At 52.6% G+C, this 18,070-nt stretch overlaps 1 protein-coding gene across 5 annotated transcripts in view; it reads right to left on the minus strand.

Annotated features, from left to right (window-relative positions):
• The window catches only part of CCN4 (cellular communication network factor 4), a 31,141-nt gene extending 20,065 nt beyond the window's left edge, over positions 1-11,076 (minus strand). For 4 of the 5 annotated variants that reach the window (XM_082601425.1, XM_082601424.1, XM_082601423.1 and 1 more), the window contains exon 1: positions 10,810-10,975. In XM_082601425.1, coding sequence (XP_082457551.1) covers positions 10,810-10,881 — 72 coding nt within the window. In that variant the 5' untranslated portion in view covers positions 10,882-10,975. The other variant, XM_082601426.1, reaches the window with a different exon arrangement.
• Positions 11,077-18,070: the final 6,994 nt, after the last annotated feature.

Consider the following 18,070-nt stretch of genomic DNA (forward strand, 5'->3'; position numbering starts at 1 on the left):
TAGGAAAGGGCTGCCTTGTCTGGAAGCAGTTTCTGTTTGCTCCTTCCCTGAAAAGAGGCCTCGGTGGGCAGTGGGAGAATGTGGACACAGACCTGGGTCCAGAGCTGGGGATGCCCTGTGGTCAGCCCTCTCTGACCCTTTGCTCTCACGTTTCTGGTGTAACTAACAGGCAGCCACCATGTGAGCTGGTGGACACATTTTCTGAGCATCTCCTCCTCCTCCGAGGATACCCCTAGGGGTCTGTACCCAGGACTTGGTGGGAATGCCCTGCAGGTGGGGTCACCGTCTTGGAAAACTCTTAGCTCAACCCCCCCCCCCCCCCAAGGCACCTGGTCTGAGTGTTTGGAGGACCCAGCACTGCCCAGAGCCTTCCATGCTCACTCTGGTTCCGATGGCAGGATCTCCAGGGACCTGAGGCCCAGCACTGACTCAGCGCTGGCCAGGCTGCACGTCTTGGGAAGTGGAAGATTTGTAGAGCTTTTCTGCTAATTAGTTTTACAAACATGCAGTCTTATGAGCGTCTGTTTGGAAAAGTCGACTTTGTATGGAGAAGGTAGAAAGGGCAGGAAGCCAGATTTCTTTCCAAATAACGAGCCCTCATGAATTTGTTCATTCATCAGATGAATATAAAGCGTCTACAAAGTTCCCCGTATAAAGTCTCAGGGAGCGCCCAGCCTCCCTAGGAGACAGGAGTATGAAAAAGGCAATTGCATTATAGAGCAAGGATCAGAAACCAGCCCCAGGGACATCCCGCCCACAGCATTTTTTGTAACAGACTAGAACAGGTTCTACACTTTTAAAAGGCTGTAAAAAAACAAAAAAGAAGATTCCATGGAGAGCCTATAGTCCACAAAGCTTAGAATATTTACTCTCTGGTCTTTTTTAGGAAATGATCGCTACCTTCTGTTATAGAGTGACAGCATTATTAATAAGAGTTAACCCTGATGGAGTGCATAGCAAGTGGCGGGCATTTCTACCAGGGTTACGTATAATCAAACTTAAGACGTGTTCATTCTTTTTTGGAGATGTGTTCAAATATTCACACTGTTTGGAGAATAATATAATGAATCTCACATACCTATTCCCGCTTCAATAATTATCAACCAACCTCTGTCCATCTCCTTTCCTCTATTTCTCCCGCCTACACACATACTTTTTCATTCTTGAGGATTTCAAAGCAAATCTCAGACATCATGTGATTTTACCTGAAATTCTTCAGAGACTGTCTCTAAAGTATGGAGAATTAAAAAAAAAAAACAATTTTCACACCAATTAACTTAGTTTGGTTACAATTTTGTAATTTTCCCTATAGCAAATACTTAGTCCGTATTCAGACTTCACTGATTATCTCAAAGCTTTAAAAAAAATCAGAAAGTTTCTATGAATCAAGATCAAAATGAGGTCTACATGGTCTGCGTTTTGCCTTTTATGCCTCTTTTATTAGTTTCCACGCTAAGTCGTCTAGTCGTTGTGAGAACCCTAAGAGGCAGGCTGCTTTTATAATCATCTCCCCCAGTTTACAGATAAGTCAACTGAGCCACAGAAAGGTCAGATCATTTGCCCAAGACCATTCACAAGTGGCAGAGTTGGGATCTGAACCAGTATCAGTCTCTTAAGGCATCACACCCAAGGGCCACACGGCGGGGTGTCTCAGCAGAGTCTAGGGGCTATGAGAGCAAGGTGAGAAGGGAAGGGATGGGGCCATGGAAGCAGGGAGGGCTTCCTGGAGGAGGAGCCATTTGCTCTGCATCTTTAAAGGATGAGTAAGAATTGACCAGAATGGCAAAGAGAACATCCAAGCTGAGGAACGGCATGAGCAGGGGCGTGCGGGTTCTGCAAAGTGGCATGGAGCAGGAATGACCAGCGGTCACCGTTGCTGGGGCTTAGGGTTCAAGGACACGGGGAAGGCAAGCAGGCGTCATGGCCAGAGGACCTAAGGGCCACGCCTGGGACGTGTGCGCCTGCTGGGGGGAAAACGGGGATCTCTCCTAAGTCAGCCAACCCATTGTGCCAGGCAATGACCAGAACAACCCTGCAAGGACAGTGCTGATGGTCCCCATTTGACAGATGGGGAAACTGAGGCCCATGGAGGTTAGAGACACAGCAAGACGATTATACACTCTGCTCTGACTCTGGGTCTCGTATTCCCCCAGCAACCTCTAAGAGACCGTGTTCTTGCCTAATTTCCAGTTCATTCAACTCACAAAAAGGAGCAGAGAGCCTTCCACAACCCAGGCCTGGCTATGGTGGTGGCCATGGCTGACCAGGGAGGGGACCAGCCCTGGAGCAAGAACCAGTACAGACACAGGGGGAAAAATTGCCCTCTGTTGAGCTTAAGCCTGTTCTGCATACAAGGGAAGAGCTAGCAGCCATCCAGTAGGACAGAGGGAACCGTCTTCAGCCCCTACGGGTGGACCTGTAGGTGGGAGGCCCTGGGCTGCAGCCCTGATGCTGAGACTGTGGCCTTAGACGAGCTGCTTGCCCCCTGACAGGGCGGGGGCAAGTGGGCTGAGGCAATCTCTCTGGCGCTGTCTGACTCTGACCATTGGCTCACTGAGCTGGGCCTCCGATAAGGCCTCCCCTCCATCCACCTCCTGGACCCCGACCGCCCCCCACTTCCCTCCTCCTGGATGGGGCCCTGTCTCGGGTGGGCACGGCAGAACGTGGACAAGAGGCTGGGGCACAGGACACCCTGGGAAGGGGTCCTGCCAGCCCTGTGTGGGGAGCTTGGGGGTGTCCTTGAAGTGTGGATCGCAGGGAGGTCATCAAAATGTGTGCCTCAGTTTCCAAGTCTGTAAAGTGGGGGTGATACTCAGTGAGACTCAGTGAGCTCCGTGTGGTCCTCAGCCCCCAGAGAGGTCCCAGCAAGGGTTGGTGCTTTTGATCCTTTAAGAGCTGAAGTTTGCAGTTGTCAGGACGTGGCTACTTGGGGTATAGGGCCAGAGACAGCCGGAGTGGGTGTGTGTGTGTATGGGGGGCAGATCTGAACACCAAGGGCAGCAGTAGGGAGGACGGGTAGATGGCTGCAGCCCCCCGTCCACAGAGCACCCACGCACCAGCTTCTGCTGTCCAGGAGCTCTCAGAAAAGCCTAGAAGACAGCACCCCAGCCCCAAAGCACCCTGATCATCACTCTCTCATCATGGCCCCCAAGCTCCTTCTTGACGCACATGCTCAGCATCCAACCTGCATTCTCTGCCTCTGTTGCTGGGGCTCTATGAGTCGGGCTTTTAGGTCCCTTGTATGGATGAAAAGCTGAGGCCCAGCCCGGAGGTGGGGGGCCGGCTCTCAGCCCCAGGTGCTGTGCCGCCATCTCCCCTCGGCCACCACTTCATCCTGCCGAGAGCACGGGGCAGAGTGGGTTTCTCGTCTCCACTTTCAGATGAAGAAATCCAGGCTCAGAGATAAACCAAAGCCTGGGCTGGAAATCCAGGCTCAGAGATAAACCAAAGCCTGGGCTGGAAATCCAGGCTCAGAGATGAAACCAAAACCTGGGCTGGAAATCCAGGCTCAGAGATGAAACCAAAGCCTGGGCTGGAAATCCAGGCACAGAGGTGAAACCAAGCCTGGGCTGGAAATCCAGGCTCAGAGATGAAACCAAAGCCTAGACTAGAATGGGGTCTTGTGACTCCTTGCTCTGTGTTCAGGAACCACGCCCGTGGCTATGGCTCGCTGATCAGTCTTCTTAGTGACCGGGTCTGAGTGGGGAGCTGGAGGTCCTGGGTAGGGAGAAAAGGGTGGATAATGGTGCAGGTTTCTCAGGGGGCAGATGGAGGCATTATTCACGGAGATGGGGAGTCAGGTGGGACTAAGCTCTTAATGGTATTTACAAGGATGCTTCTCGAACTTGCAAGGCCTCAAGGATTGACTGTGGTGGAAAGTGTCAAAACTCTGGAGTCCTGGATGGCTGCTCAACCTGCTCAGTAGGCCCAGGGGAGCCGGCACCGGTCTTTGGGGCAGCGTCCGGGCATCCTAAGGACCAGGCCTGACCGGGTACCACTGAGATGGCGGGACCCTTGGAGATTAAGCTGGTGGTATGCTTTCCAGTTTTATGAGACCAGGGGCATGCTCTGAGGGTTGAAAGAGGAGACGTGGGATAAAGGGAGAATATCTGGGGACACCTTGAAGGAAGGAAGCATATCTGGAGGGACATTCCAGAGCATGGGCCTTTGGGGTGTCAGGCCAACCATACTCTTAATGCAGAGGCAGCGGCATGCGTTCCCTTACAAGAATCATGGCACCCAAGCCCTGTGGCTGGCCCACCTGATGAATGAGTGTGGCCCCTAGGAGTGGCTCACGCCTCCAGCTGGAAGCAAGTTTGGGGTCAGGTCCAACCTCCTCATTTTCAAGATTAGCAGATGAGCGCTATGAAGGCAAGTGGCTTGTCTGGAGTCACAGTGATGACTAGCTCTCTGCACAAGCCCATTATTCTGCCCTAGGAGCGGGATCTGAGTCCCAGCTCGCTCAGAATATCCCTCCACCCTTAGACCACTTCCTTCCTCCTGCCCCTTTCAGCCCTGGGCGGGCTCAGGGCACACGGCCCTTCTCTCTACTCTAAGACTCATGCAGGATTACGGGAGGGCAGGGGAGGACCCCTCCCTTCCTGTCCTTTGGGCCTGGGCTCTCCTTTCCCTTCTCTTCCCCCTTATACCACCACCAAGGCCGAGCAGACCCAAGGCCCATGCCCCAAGCCTGGACTTGCTTCCAGATTAGGGGGATGGGATGAGCAGATTTTATCACATCCTCTGCAATGCCCGTTATTCACATTTGAGAGGCCCAGTTCCTTCTCTGATTCTGTCTCTCTTCCCCGCTCCCCACCCACCCTGCCCCGCCATGATGGAAGGAGGAGGGGTAGGAGAGCTGGTAGATTATCAGGATGTCACGGCTGGAGGAGATACCAGAGTCTCTCTAACTTGATGGTTTTAGTGGGGCTTCCCTGGTGGCGCAGTGGTTGAGAATCTGCCTGCCAATGCAGGGGACATGGTTTCAAGCCCTGGTCCGGGAAGATCCCACATGCCGTGGAGCAACTAGGCCCGTGAGCCACAACTACTGAGCCTGCGCATCTGGAGCCTGTGCTCCGCAACAAGAGAGGCCGCGATAGTGAGAGGCCCGCGCACCACGATGAAGAGTGTTCCCCACTTGCCGCAACGAGAGAAAGCCCTCGCACAGAAACAAAGACCCAACACAGCAAAAATAAATAAGTAAATTCATAATTAGATGGTTTTGGAAACCATGTGTGTGTAAGAATCTTCAAGGTGCCGGTTAATGTACAAGTGCCTGGGGCTGGGGGTGGGAGGTCTCCCCAGGAATTCAGGCTCAGGGCCCCAACATTAGTTTTTTTCTTCTGAAAGCCCTCTAAGCTTCCCTGTCAGATTTTCAACACATTCATCTGTGCTAGGGAAAAAAATCTACCTCCAACACGTGAGCCATCCTTGTCGGTAGGGACTGAGTTAACCATCTATCGCCACATCTCTAGAAATGGGAAGAGGCTGGGCACATAGCCGCACCGTTAGCAGCCATGGAGCAAGTGAGTGGATGGGCTATGAAAATCACTGTCATTGTCAACCTGACTCAGGGTTGTAAGACACAAGTCTCACCTTCAAGCATCATCACCGCCACCATCACCATCAGCACCATTATCATCAGCATTAGCCCCATCATCATCAGCAGCATTTCTTTCTCCTACATGATAATCCAGAAGTGTTCATTGACTCTCTCTACATGTTCTGGGAAGCTGGCCAGAATGTGGAAACCTCGAGATCTTCTGAAGACCCACTCAGCACTGAGCCCAGCACAGCCCACCAATGACTCTGCCCCCCCTCTCGCCCACCTGGTACTGAGCCTGGGGTCTTTACACACTCCTGCTCACTTGCTCGGACCTGGCGCCTGTCTGTAGCCACTGCTTCCACTCAGAGTGGGATGCCCCACCCCTGCTGTCTGGAGTGAGGATCAATCGTCATTTCCGCTTGGGCATGCTGGGGCTTCATGTGCTTTACCTCCCTTTATTCTTTAAGCCTCCCAAGAGGATTAGCACCCAAGAAGTGAGTACTAACATTATGCCGTTTTACAGATGAAGAAACTGGCTCAGAGAGGCTGGGTTACTTGTCTGAGGGTGCACAGCTTGCAAGGAGAGAAGCTCAGTATTTTCCCTTCCCCACCTATTACGACCGTTCTATGTACACTTGTGTCTTTCCAGGACAACACTGTCTAGTAAAACATAATGTGAGTTCTGGATGGAATTTTACGTTTTCTAGCAGCCACACTAAAAAGTAAAGGTGAAATTTATTTTACTGATATACTTTGTTTAGCCCAATATATTGAAAGTATTATCATTTCAACATGGAGTCAATAGAAAAAACTTATCATGAGAATTTTACAGTCTTGTATTCACACTAAGTCTTTGAAATCCAGTGTGTATTTTAGCCTTTCGGCTCAGCTGGGACCAGCCACATCTCAGCTGCCCAGCGGCCTCATGTAGCAAGTGGCTACTGGTTGGACAGTGCGGGTCTGGACTATAATGAGCCTACCTTGTAGGTGTATGGTTTTCAAGGGAGCTGATATACACAGATGCTGGGGATACAGTGCCCAGGACACAGTGAGCGCTGGATCAGTGTTAGCCCTCATCATCATCCATGTTACTGGGACAGAGTGGGCTCCACAGGAGTTGTTGAATGAATGAACAAGGCACTGAAGCCTCGCCCGTAGACGTCTGCAGTGTTATACGGTTCTCTTGTGAGCCTTCCTGCCCTGCTTTACTTCCCGGGTTGTGGTTGGCATCCCTCCCAGCTCCTCCCACGATCCCACCCTGGACCACTGCCGGCTCACCTCCCTGCTCCCATATGTAACCTACAGTGTGTGTAGCAGCCCTTTCCCACCGCTCAGAGAGATGGCAAAGTTTCCTGGGAGGAATTCCAGGGTTTCTGTTTGTACAAAGACAGCCTCCTGGCGTTTGGCTGCTTTGCAGGCGTGGGGCAGGGGCCTTCCCTGAAGCCTGGGGAGGTGATGCCACTGACAGCCCGGAGGTACTGCCCAGCCCAAGGTCAGGATCGGGTCTCCCAAGGAGCACCGTTCCCGTGCCCATTCCAGAGGGTGAGCCCTCACCAAGGGCCGTGCCCAGGTGGAAAATGCCAGTCCGAGCCACGATCTCGCCAGCATCCTGGACAAGCAGTGGACGGGAGGGGCCCAGAGCTGGGAGCAGAGTGTCCAGTCTGACGGAAGAGGCTCTGAGCAGGGAGCTGGTGGGTGTGGGGTTTGAAATGCTAGCTCAGATCCCAGCTCTACACAGGAAGTGTAAAGAAGCCATCTCGTTTATGCTCCTGCAATCTTTCAAAAGGGATGTGCCACTCACCTGGGGCCACGTTATTCTGTAGTTGGTCTGGGGGGCTGAAAGTGGGTTTGCATTTCACACTCAGCCCAAGTATCCTCAGGCACACACACACACACACGCACACACACACCATAGGGCTTTATACCATCAGACAAGCCACAGTCACTTACACATGCATGCTTATACCTCTGTGCACATCAACACACATTTCTATGGGAGAAGGTATATGGGTCTCAGCTGTACACAGGCAACCAGAGACCTAATGTGTGCCCTGGAATTTATTAGCACAGCGTTCATGTACCTGGTCACATGCTTCTGAGAGGCTTCCCTCAAGCAGCCCTGTGTTCACTCCTTGGCAACGGGGAAATTGATGGGGCTCAGGTTGTCAGGCCCGATTAACAAGAGAGGACAGGAGGTCCGAGTGGTTAGGGGACTTGCTGGAGCTGGCTCAGCCTGTGGCAGAGCTTACACTCGGCCTCTCTTTCCTGGATGACATCACCTCTGCCACCTCTCATTCCAACGTATGAGTGGCTGTCACCTGCCTCGCCAGCCTGTAAGCTCAGTAGGGTCATGGACTTCGTGCTTCTCATGTTTGCACAAGTACATGGACCAGGGAGGCAAGAGGCTGTATTGTTGAGAGCTGACCTAGGTTCAAAGGTCAGCTCCACAGATTACTAGCTGTGTGACCTTGGGCAAATTACTTAACCTCTCTGAGCTTTAGTTTTTATCTACAGAGGAAGATGATTACATCTGCTTAATAGTATTGCTATGAGAATTTAGGAGATGCTTAAGAAATAATCACAAATGTCATGTGGATGAACTGAGGCAGGTCTTATGTATATAAATATATAGGCTTTGGCGCAGTGCTTGGCAACCCCCCCCCCAAATGTAGACCCTCTCTCTTAGCACAGGGAGGTACTCATTACATGTAGAAGGAAGAAAAGAACAAAGAGATGGAAAAACAAGGTCTGTCTGTGGCTCACCTTTATCGTATGTTACATTCCTGAGTACACTTGGCTACGTTTCTGAGCTCACTGCCTTGTCCCGCTCCTGGATTTATCTCTTCCTGGGTTGGCCTCTTCCTCCTTCAATTACGGAACTTTTCGATAATGTTTTACTATCTGACAGGGCAAGTCCCCCCTCACAATTCGACTTCCTAGAAGTTTTCTTGGCAATTCTCATGAACTTTTTCTTCCATGTGGGCATCTATCATCACTTTTTCCATTACAACCTCAGTGGGACCTTGAATGGACTCACATTCCCTTTATGTATGAGTTTGGGGAGGACGACCACAGATGGAACGTGGCTCTAAAGGAAAGTGCAGGTTGACATTTGTCTCCCAGCCCTCACTGGGGGGTTAAGGCTCTATCCGGGGAGCTCCTGAATCAGATAACAGTGTTGCAGGGGGGAAGCCTGGGTCCCCACAGAGGGTCCCCGGGCAGGGGCACAGAAGAGAGGTGCCTTGTCTCCTCCCAGAAACCTTCCCTCCACCCTGCTGCCTGGGTCTGTCTGGACTCCCAGCTCCTGTGCTGTGCGTCCCCTCGGCTGAGCCTGTGGACCGGTACCCCCTCTTCCCTAGTGCAGGTTGCTCTGAGGAGGTACCTGGGGTTCCCGTGGACTTGGACCCCCCTACATACTTCTCTCCTTCTCCTCCTCACTCAGACCTCACTACCCCTCTCACCTCTTCTCCATCCAACCCTGTCCTCCCAGACTTTGCAACCCTGAAATAAAGGCTGATATGACGTCTTCTGGGTGCTCCAGTTTTCAGGAAAGCTATGGAAGAGAGAGTGGGATTTGGCAGGACACGATCTGAGTTTGAGCCTTCCCGCTTATTAATTGTGAGACCCTGGGCAAGTCCCTTATGTGCCCTGTCTCCATTTCTTTCATTTGTAAAATGGAATTAATATCCTTTTTTTAAAACTTTTTATTTTATATTGGAGCATACTTGATTAACAAGGTTGTGTTAGTTTCAGGTGTACAACATAGTGATTCAGTTATACGTATACATGTATCTGTTCTTTTTCAAATCCTTTTCCCAGTTAGCTTGTTACAGAATACTGAGCAGAGTTCCCTGTGCTATACAGTAGGTCCTTGTTAGTTGTCCATTTTAAATATAGCCGTGTGCACATGTCGATCCCAAACTCCACACTCCCTAAAAGTTCCCTGACCAGGGATGGAACCTGTGCCCCCTGAATTGCGAGGGCAGAGAATTAACCAATGGACTGCCAGGGAAGTCCCTTCTTCTTCTTCTTTTGTTTTTTGGTAGGATGGCTCAGCACCAACTACAGGCAGAAGCCACACAAATTATGGAGGATTTAACAGCAAGGCACCCAGACGCCCTCCCTGATCTCATTAATGCACACTACCGTGCTTGGAGGACTATCCATCACCCAGCGCCTATGAGTAACTGGCCTGTGGTCAGCCGTCAGCTCTCAGCCTCAGATCTGGTTGATTCAGAACCAGCGTCTTTGAGCCCACGGGCGGGTAGCTTACCCCCAAGCCTCAGCTTCCTCATCTAGGAAAGGGGCACATCAACCCCCAAGAAAGCTGTCCGTGGGAGTGGGTAATAAACTCCCTCTTGCCATCCTCTCTCGTTCTCTTGGTCTTACGACTGGCATCAGGCCCCGGCCAGGGCTGTGGGACCTTGGATTCAGAAGCTCTTCACGGCTGCCCACCTCCTGCCCGCCCCGTGCCTGCTCCATGCCCCGAGCCAGCCGCCTGTCTCTGTGCTGCCACGTGTCTTGCTCCCTGGCTTCTCGGAGGTGCAGACCTTCCTCCCTTCCCCTCCGTGTGCCTTGGGGTGGAGGTGGGAGAGGGAGAACCCTCAGGGTTCCCCCGAAACAGCGGGCTTCCTCTGCAGACCCGAAGGTACATGCTTCATAAACTGTAGAGGGCTGTGCAAGCCCAAGGCGGCCGCATCTGGGGTTAGAGACTCAGCACAGGCACTGTTTGCGCAAGTAAGTGCTTTTGTTGGAAGCTGATATTTTCCCTTCCAACTTTTCTTGGCCTTTTCTAACTCCCCCACCCCCACCCCCTGCCTTGTAGCATCTCCGATGCTTGGAGACTCATTTTCCAAACTCAAAGACTAGAAGTCTAACAACAGTTTTCCTTACTCTATGCTGCTCAGAGAGGGTGAGTGACTAGCCCAGGGTCACACAGCCTGTCTGGGCAGACCTACGTCTGGAGTCCAGGCTCCCTGACTCTGTTCCTTCGAGTGTCCCTTTCTGCTGCATTTCAGGTGGGAATAAAGGGCGTGGAAGTCCTGTTTGTTTTGCTTCCCCAGGTGCTGGCCCTGCTCCTCCCCCTGCCAGGATCAGCTGTCCCCAGCAGCCCTACTCCTCACCCTGGGCCTCGCCCTTGCTCCTCAGTGGACACCTCCCTGCCCCCTAACATTGCAGCCCTGCTCATCCTGCCCACCCGTGCAGCAGGACCGGTGGAGATGGGAGCTGGGACCCCCCTCCGTGCCCCTCCGGACACGACTCACCATGGCCAGGGTGCTGCCCACTGCTCCTATTGCTGTCACTGCCACCAGCGCCCACGGCAGGAACCACCTCATGCCTGGAGGTCAGTGGCCACGGCATCTACGGAGCAGCCCAGAGGATCCGGCCACCTCTCGGGGGAGCTGGGCCGAGACTGACCTGGCCCATCAGGAGTGCCAGATATGCCTCTTCCCGCAGCCCTGAGGGGGTTTTATTAAAGCAAAATCTGACGTCAGGGTTAAGGACAAACCCTGCATTTTCCTCTGAAAAAACTTTTCCTGCCTCTCTCTCTCTTTTTTTTTTTTTTTTTCTTTCTTTCCTCTGTCCCCACCTCCAGCCCAAGCTTGGCCAGCCTCCCCGGCTCTGACAGCTCTTAAAGGGAAAGTTACAGGGCTATGATTTCACGTCAGGGCGGTAAATTCTCACAGAAGGAGCTGGGGTCATCCTGCCTAGGCGTTTCTCAAAGGTGGGGAGGGGGAGATGGTGGGAGGGTACCAGGCAGAGGTGGAGATACAGTTACAGGGGCCAGCGCTGGCAGGGGCTTTGAAAGCGCTCCCAGTGGAGAAAATAAACTCCCTTCCATTCCCTCCCGGCTGCTCCTACTTCTGGTTTGCATTTGTCATCTTTCACTCCTCTCTCCCTGGCTGCAAGCAAAGGAGGATGGCTTTAGTCCGCTGATCATGAAATGGTATGAATTCACAAATGAGCTCAGATCTGGGGCCCTGGTTACCATCATCACCTCCTCTACCAATTAAAGCTCTGGTTTCCAATTTACAGGCGTCCCCGCCCCTGCTTTTAGCCCGAAGCCCTTGGGTACTGGAGCTGTCTCCCCATGTCTGGGCGCCGGTTATCCCTGGCGGGTTGGGGTGCCTGGCCTTCACCCCTTGCTGGACACTTGCCACACTGGTGAGGGTTCTCCTTTGGAGCCTGGTCTGCCCTCGTCCAGCCCCCTCATCCCCACGTGGACCTCAGCCACAGCCTCCTGACTGGTCCTCCAGCTTCCTGTTCATTATCGTCCACACTTCTCAGAGCCACCAGAACAGTCCTTGGCAAATGGAACCAAGGTGATGGTGCTCTCCTGGCTCCAGCCTCCCAAAGCCTGCCCACAGACTTAGCATGGCATTCCCAGTCCTTGCGTGGCCTCCAGGCCAGCAGCCTCCCTCACCTCTTCTCCTCCCATTCTCCCTCCCCTTCACACTCAGCCTCGGTGGACTCCTTGCTGTTCCTCTCACACCCCAGCAAATTCCCATCTCTGGACCTCAGTGGGAACTCTCTGCCCTGTGGTTTTCATAACAATTACGACATCTCTTCCCTTTTACTGCAACATATACAAGGGGATGCTGAACCATGTGTGGCTGCTTGGAGGTGGTGGCAGGCTTGTGCCTGTGGAGGGAGATTATGACCATAGACACAACCCCCATAAGAGGTGACTCTGATGATCTCTCCATTCATTGACTTAGGGGTGGGTCTCTCACCCAATTCTGGCCAACGAGACAGAAAGAAGACTCTGCTGGGGGCTCCTAGAAAGGACTCCATTCCTCAGGAGGAGAAAAAAACGTCTCTAGGCATTCTCTTTTTTCCTTGAGTTCAAAGTTGGTGGCTGGAGCAGCAGCAGTCATTTTGTGCATATAAGGCACAAGCTGGAGGATGAAGAGCCAACATGCTGAGGATGGTAGAGCAGAAGGAGGGAAAGAACCTGGGTCCTTGGAACTTAAGATGTTACAGAATTAAACCTGGACCTTCAGACTTCCCACTGTATGAATTAATTGGATGACTTATTGCTTAAGCCATAGATTAAGAGTAATTTGCTCATATAATCTTAATTAATATACGGGCTTTGTAGAAATCATGTATGTAAAGTGGCAGTGGGGTATCTGTCACAAAGAAAACTGCCCAATAAACATCAATCCTCATTTTCTTCTCATGAACTCACTTGATGCTCTTAAAACAAATTCCATGAGGCAAGCACTGAGGAAAAGTGTCATTAAAGGAATCACCCAAAGTGTTAGATGCTAATCCAGGTTCAATGACCCTTTGATGAGCACCAGGTATGTAGAGGCCCTGTACTAAGACATAGCTCATGACCACAAGATGGACGGTATTACTAACCCATGTTATGGGGGAGGGGAAGCCGGCACTCAGAGATGCCAGGTGAGGCCAGGACATGCACTAAATTAGGGGCAGGAGTGGGGCTGGAACCAAAGTCTTTGGACCCTGACAGCGACTGAGCCCTTCCAAGCCAGCTTCACCCACTAAAGACCCTCAATGTTCTGTAATAAGAGTAAAGCTGAGCCCAGAGAGTGCCAGGACCGCTTTTAGGAAGTCTGATTGCAACAAGCACTGACAACAGATATCCCAAATCCTGACCGAAATGCTGGCCCCTTGTGCCTGACAGTGAACCTCAGATGGCTCAGCTGCCATTCTTCATTGCCAAGGAAACCTGGAGCAAACTGACACAGTGAGCCAGGCAGGGCAGTGGGTTAGGAGGGAAAACGCCTGGGGTGCCACCGCAGCTCTGCTGCTTACTTGTGGGCCTTGGACAACCAACAGTCTCTCTGTGCTCAGTTTTTATTTTTATTTTTCCACTGTTGTGGCCTCTCTCGTTGCAGAGCACAGGCTCCGGACGCGTAGGCTCAGCGGCCATGGCTCACAGGCCCAGCCGCTCCACGGCATGTGGGATCTTCCCGGACCGGGGCACGAACCCGTGTCCCCTGCATCGGCAGGCAGACTCTCAACCACTGCGCCACCAGAGAAACCCTCTCTGTGCTCAGTTTTGTTTGCTTGAAGAAACAGGAGCATATTAGTGCCTACCCTGTGTGATTGTCAGGAGGCCCCCTAAGCAGACAATTTCGTATGACCCAGCATTTGCGAGTGGAGGGGCCAGGATGGGTCGCAGCCCAGGCTGGTCTGATTGGGTGGCCTTGTGCCCATCCTACGTCAGGGCTTAGGCGTCTTGGCAGACTTCATGTTGCAGCCTGGGTGTGTGTCTGGGGTCAACCTTGGTGAGTGTGGGTCCAGGGCCTGGCACTTCCCACTCATGAGCTGGGCAATCTCTAAGTGACTGGCTGGTGGTGGCCGGAACAGTAGCTGCATTTATGGAGCATCTATCGCGCCCCTGAAGACACTTGCCATTTCACTGAATCCTCATCTCAGGTCATCTCATGCCCATTCTACAGATGAGGAAACTGAGGCATAGAGAGATGAAATAAATTTCCCCAGCCATTTGGCTCGCGCATGGCAAAATTGTCATCAGAACTTAGATCTGTGTGACTCCAAAACAACTTTTTTTCCAAGTAGACCAAGCTGTCTCGTGAGTGGAACCAATAAGGGAATAAATGCAGGAATGAATGAATACAGTAGCTGGACAGACGGATGGGCAGATGGACAAATGACTGAATGTGTGAGTAGATGATTCCACCGTTAGGAGTATTCCATTTCCCAGGTCTCCCCAGGATGGGCTCCTCATTTTTAGTTTTCCGCATCCGGGTGCCCCTCCTCTGACCACTCTGCCTACCTCTTCAGCTCCATCACCCACTGGCTTCCTTCACTGTCCTGGCCCAAGCGCCACTGCTTGTTTGTTCAGCTATTGACTGTCTCCCTCCTGGGCTATGAGATCCACAGGCAAGGCCAGGCCTACATCTGTCTGCCTCTCTAGGCTGAAGCCCAGCAACACGCAGAACCTGGCACAGCATGTGTTAGAGGCAGACTTCAAGCAAAGGGCCAGATGACTGAAGGAAGCAGACGAATGAGGTGGTGATGGGAGGGACGGATTGAGGAAGGGAGGAAGGAAAGGAGGAGGGAGGGAGGGAGGAAATAAAAGGAAGGAAGGAAGGAAAGGAGGAAGGCAGGCAGGCCTAGAGGAAGAGACCAGCAAAACCACGTGTCTCTGCTTCTCAAAGTGCCTGGAAGACTGCGTAGCACATAGTAGGTCTTCAGAGTCCATTTGTGGAAAGAGGAAGCTCAGGAGTACAGGAAAGATGGGGCTGAGCTGTGTCTAGTTGACAGCAGGAATGTGTGGTGGGGCGGGGTGACAGACTGCATCACCCAGGCGTGGGGCCCAGGGCCATCGCACAGGGTTATTTATCTCCTTGTCTGTAATTCATTTCTATCTGCGCTGCAGAGAGCTCACGGAGCACTGCCTAGGCCACACAGGGCCCCTCTGAGTCCAGCACTTGCTGCTCCCCTCATCCCTATTTCCCACGCCTCTCCCCACACCCGACAACAGGATCCACATCCCTGAGCAATGTGCATGTATATGGCCTTATAAAGTATGGAGTGGCTGTCAATTTCATAATCGTGTGTAAAGCACTAATGATGTGCTAAGCTCTGCTCTGAGAATCTCTCAGGTCGGTGCTCATTTCATCTCTTCTTTACATTTGGGGAAATCGAGGCACGAGGAGCTAAAGGACCGTGCAGGAGGTGACACAGCAGGTACGCAGCAGAGAGCAGAATCGTGGCAGAGAGTGGACACGTGTGAGTTTGTACTCTAGGTAAAGGGCGGGATGCTCCAGCCCCGTCATTTCTCCTTTTCCCCGGTCTCTTCCAGTTTTCCAACCTCTCTGGCTACCTCTTTCCAGTGTGTGGCTTCTGACCGTCGCCCTGGTTTCCCCAGTGTGCGACCTTTGGGTCCTGTTTCATCCCATCCCTCTAGTGAGGGGCCCTCCTGTGACCTCCGACTCCCCACCTTCCAGGCCTGCTGGGGAGCTTCTCTGGGATTTAGGCCTCACCCTTAGCTGTTCCCGTTGCTGATGCCGTTCCCATGTGGCAGATGGGTCAGGGCTGCCTGCATAAGCCTGCCCCCTGCCACTCGCCTGCTGTGTGACCTTGGGGAAGTCACATAATCTCTCTGTGTGCTGGCTTCCTCATCCCTAAAACGGGGATGAGAGCGGTATTGATCACTTTGAATTGCTCCTGGCACAGAGTAAGTGCTGTGGAAGGATGTATTAGACACGCTTAGCTCATAGTAGATGCTCAATAAAGCCCCTGGTCCGTGATGAATATTCTTCTTTGGACTCTGGGCCGGGAGTGCTTCAAGGGCAGGGGCTGGATGAGGGCGTCCAGGTCTGGGCCCTGCAACCTGACCTGACACACAGCAGGCACTCGGGACGTATGTGGCAGGGAAGACAGAGGCTGGGGTGGGGACAGTGCCAGGGCTCTGGCCTCATTCCCCGAGGAGGCCACGGCTCCACTTCCGCCTCTCCCAGCCAAGGGTCCCCGCATCCAGCTGTTCGTAAGCTCTCCTTCAGTCTGAGCCCAACCTCTCAGTGGTTTCTCTAACAGACCTCCCAGAGCAGCTGTAAATAAATTCCAAAGAGCGGCTGGTGGAGGGGGTTTAAGAACAGAGGCCTGTTGAAAGCATTGCGATGCCAAAAAATAAGGCCTCCTTGACCAGAGCCAGATGCACAGAGAATTCCAGAGACTCTCGGGGCCAGGCATCCAGAGGCCCCGGATCTGCTCACATCCTATTTGTTTGTCATTTATTTGTCCCACGAATGTGCACGGAGCCCACACAGTATGGCGACACAATGCCAGTTCCCGGGGCTACTCAGATGCACACCCCACACCCCGGCCGGGGCAGCAGAGGCCACTTCTGCTGAACCAACATGGCTGCTTTAGAAAGCAGAGGATTTGGGGCTGGTCTGCTCTGCCCTCCGCCTCCCTGTGATGCTGGCTTGGTGGCACAGGTGGGGTTCTACCTCTCCTCCTGGGGCCTAAGCGAGAATGGAGGTACTGATGAAGGGTGACCCTGGGCTCCAGGTCTGCTCAGAGGCCAACAGGTCAAGGTAACTGTCCCTCCTGCCCCAGCCTAAACAGCTAGGGCGGCTCTGGGAGGTTCACTGGGCAGCCCCTGGCCGGCTCTACAGCTGCTACTCATTTCTTGAGCCGCAACTGACTTGTGCAGAAGCTCACCTCTAGCGCCAGCCTTGGCTACAGGTAGGGGCCCCCAGGGAAGGTGGAAGAGAAGAGCAAGGGCTTTGGGGTTAGGCGGGCCGGCATCAAACTCTCGCTTTGTTATGTACAAGCTAGGAGATCCTGGGGAAGCCACTTCACCTCTCTGAGCCTCAGTTTTCCTATCAGTAAAATGGGGGTGATGATAATAGCTACCTCCCAGGGTTATGATGGAGATGAAGTTAGCGCTCAGCATGTGGTAGATGCCGAATATACGGTTGTTATTCATATTCCTCTTTGCTCTTCGTCACAGACACTCTTCCAGTGTCCTCCGCCCGGGTCACCTTGATCCCTCCCCTCCAGCTATGAGTCTCCTGTCCTCAGCAGGGCTGAGGTTGGGACACAGTGTCCCCTGTTCTTCAGCCCCCGCCTCCTCCAGTAAAATCTCCCAGTCCTCCCAGTCCTCAGGGCGAGTGTTTCTGCTGGTCTCTTTGATGAAATTGACTAGGGGGGTGTGCAGGTGAGGAAAGAGAAATGAAACCAGCAGTGCCAGCTGGCCTGACTCACTGCCTGCCGGCCCCTGACAGCACCCTGGGAATTCTCCCCTAAAGGGGAGGCGGGATCACCTCACTGAAGACCCCTTCAGAACCACATGTAAATGCGTCCTGAACTCTCTCACCCAGAGACCCCCTCCAGCCCCGGACCTGGGCTCCAGCTACAAGGATTCCCGGGCAAAAGCAAGGCGCTGCTGTGGGTGGTAGCAAGGACACAGGGTCACAGGACACCCTTGTCATCTCTACGTCCCCTGGGAGCTGGCCCTTGGCTAGGCATGCAGAGTCACTCAATAGACGTTAGTTACAAAAACAAAGCTCCCTCACCCTCTTATAAATGGATAACGCCATCTATTGCGTGGGATTTCCGTGAGCATTAAATCAAAGAAAGTGCCTTCGATCCCTGGGATAGGAGCTGACACAGGCTGCTTCTATGTGTTAGGTTCTCGCCCAAGCTCTCCCATTTTTTTTTAAAGACTTTAGTTTTTAGAGCAGTTTTAGGGTTAAAACAAAATCGAGAGGAAGGCACAGAAATTTCCTATATACCCACTGACCCCACAAACGTATAGCCTCCCCCATTATAAAGATCACTCACCAGAATGGTACCTTTCTTACCAAGGATGAACTGACATTCACGCATCATTATCACCCAGAGTCCATTGTTAGGTTCACTCTTGGTGTTGTACATTCAATGGTTTTAGACAAATATACAATGACATATATCCACCATCCCAGTATCACACAAAGTAGTTTCACTGCCCGAAAAATCCTCTGAGCTCTGTCATTCATCTCCTTGCCTCCCTAGCCCCTGGAGACCCCTGATCTT

Source organism: Mesoplodon mirus, assembly GCF_964341445.2.
Source record: "Mesoplodon mirus genome assembly, chromosome: 16".
Taxonomy (NCBI): Eukaryota; Metazoa; Chordata; class Mammalia; order Artiodactyla; family Ziphiidae; genus Mesoplodon; species Mesoplodon mirus.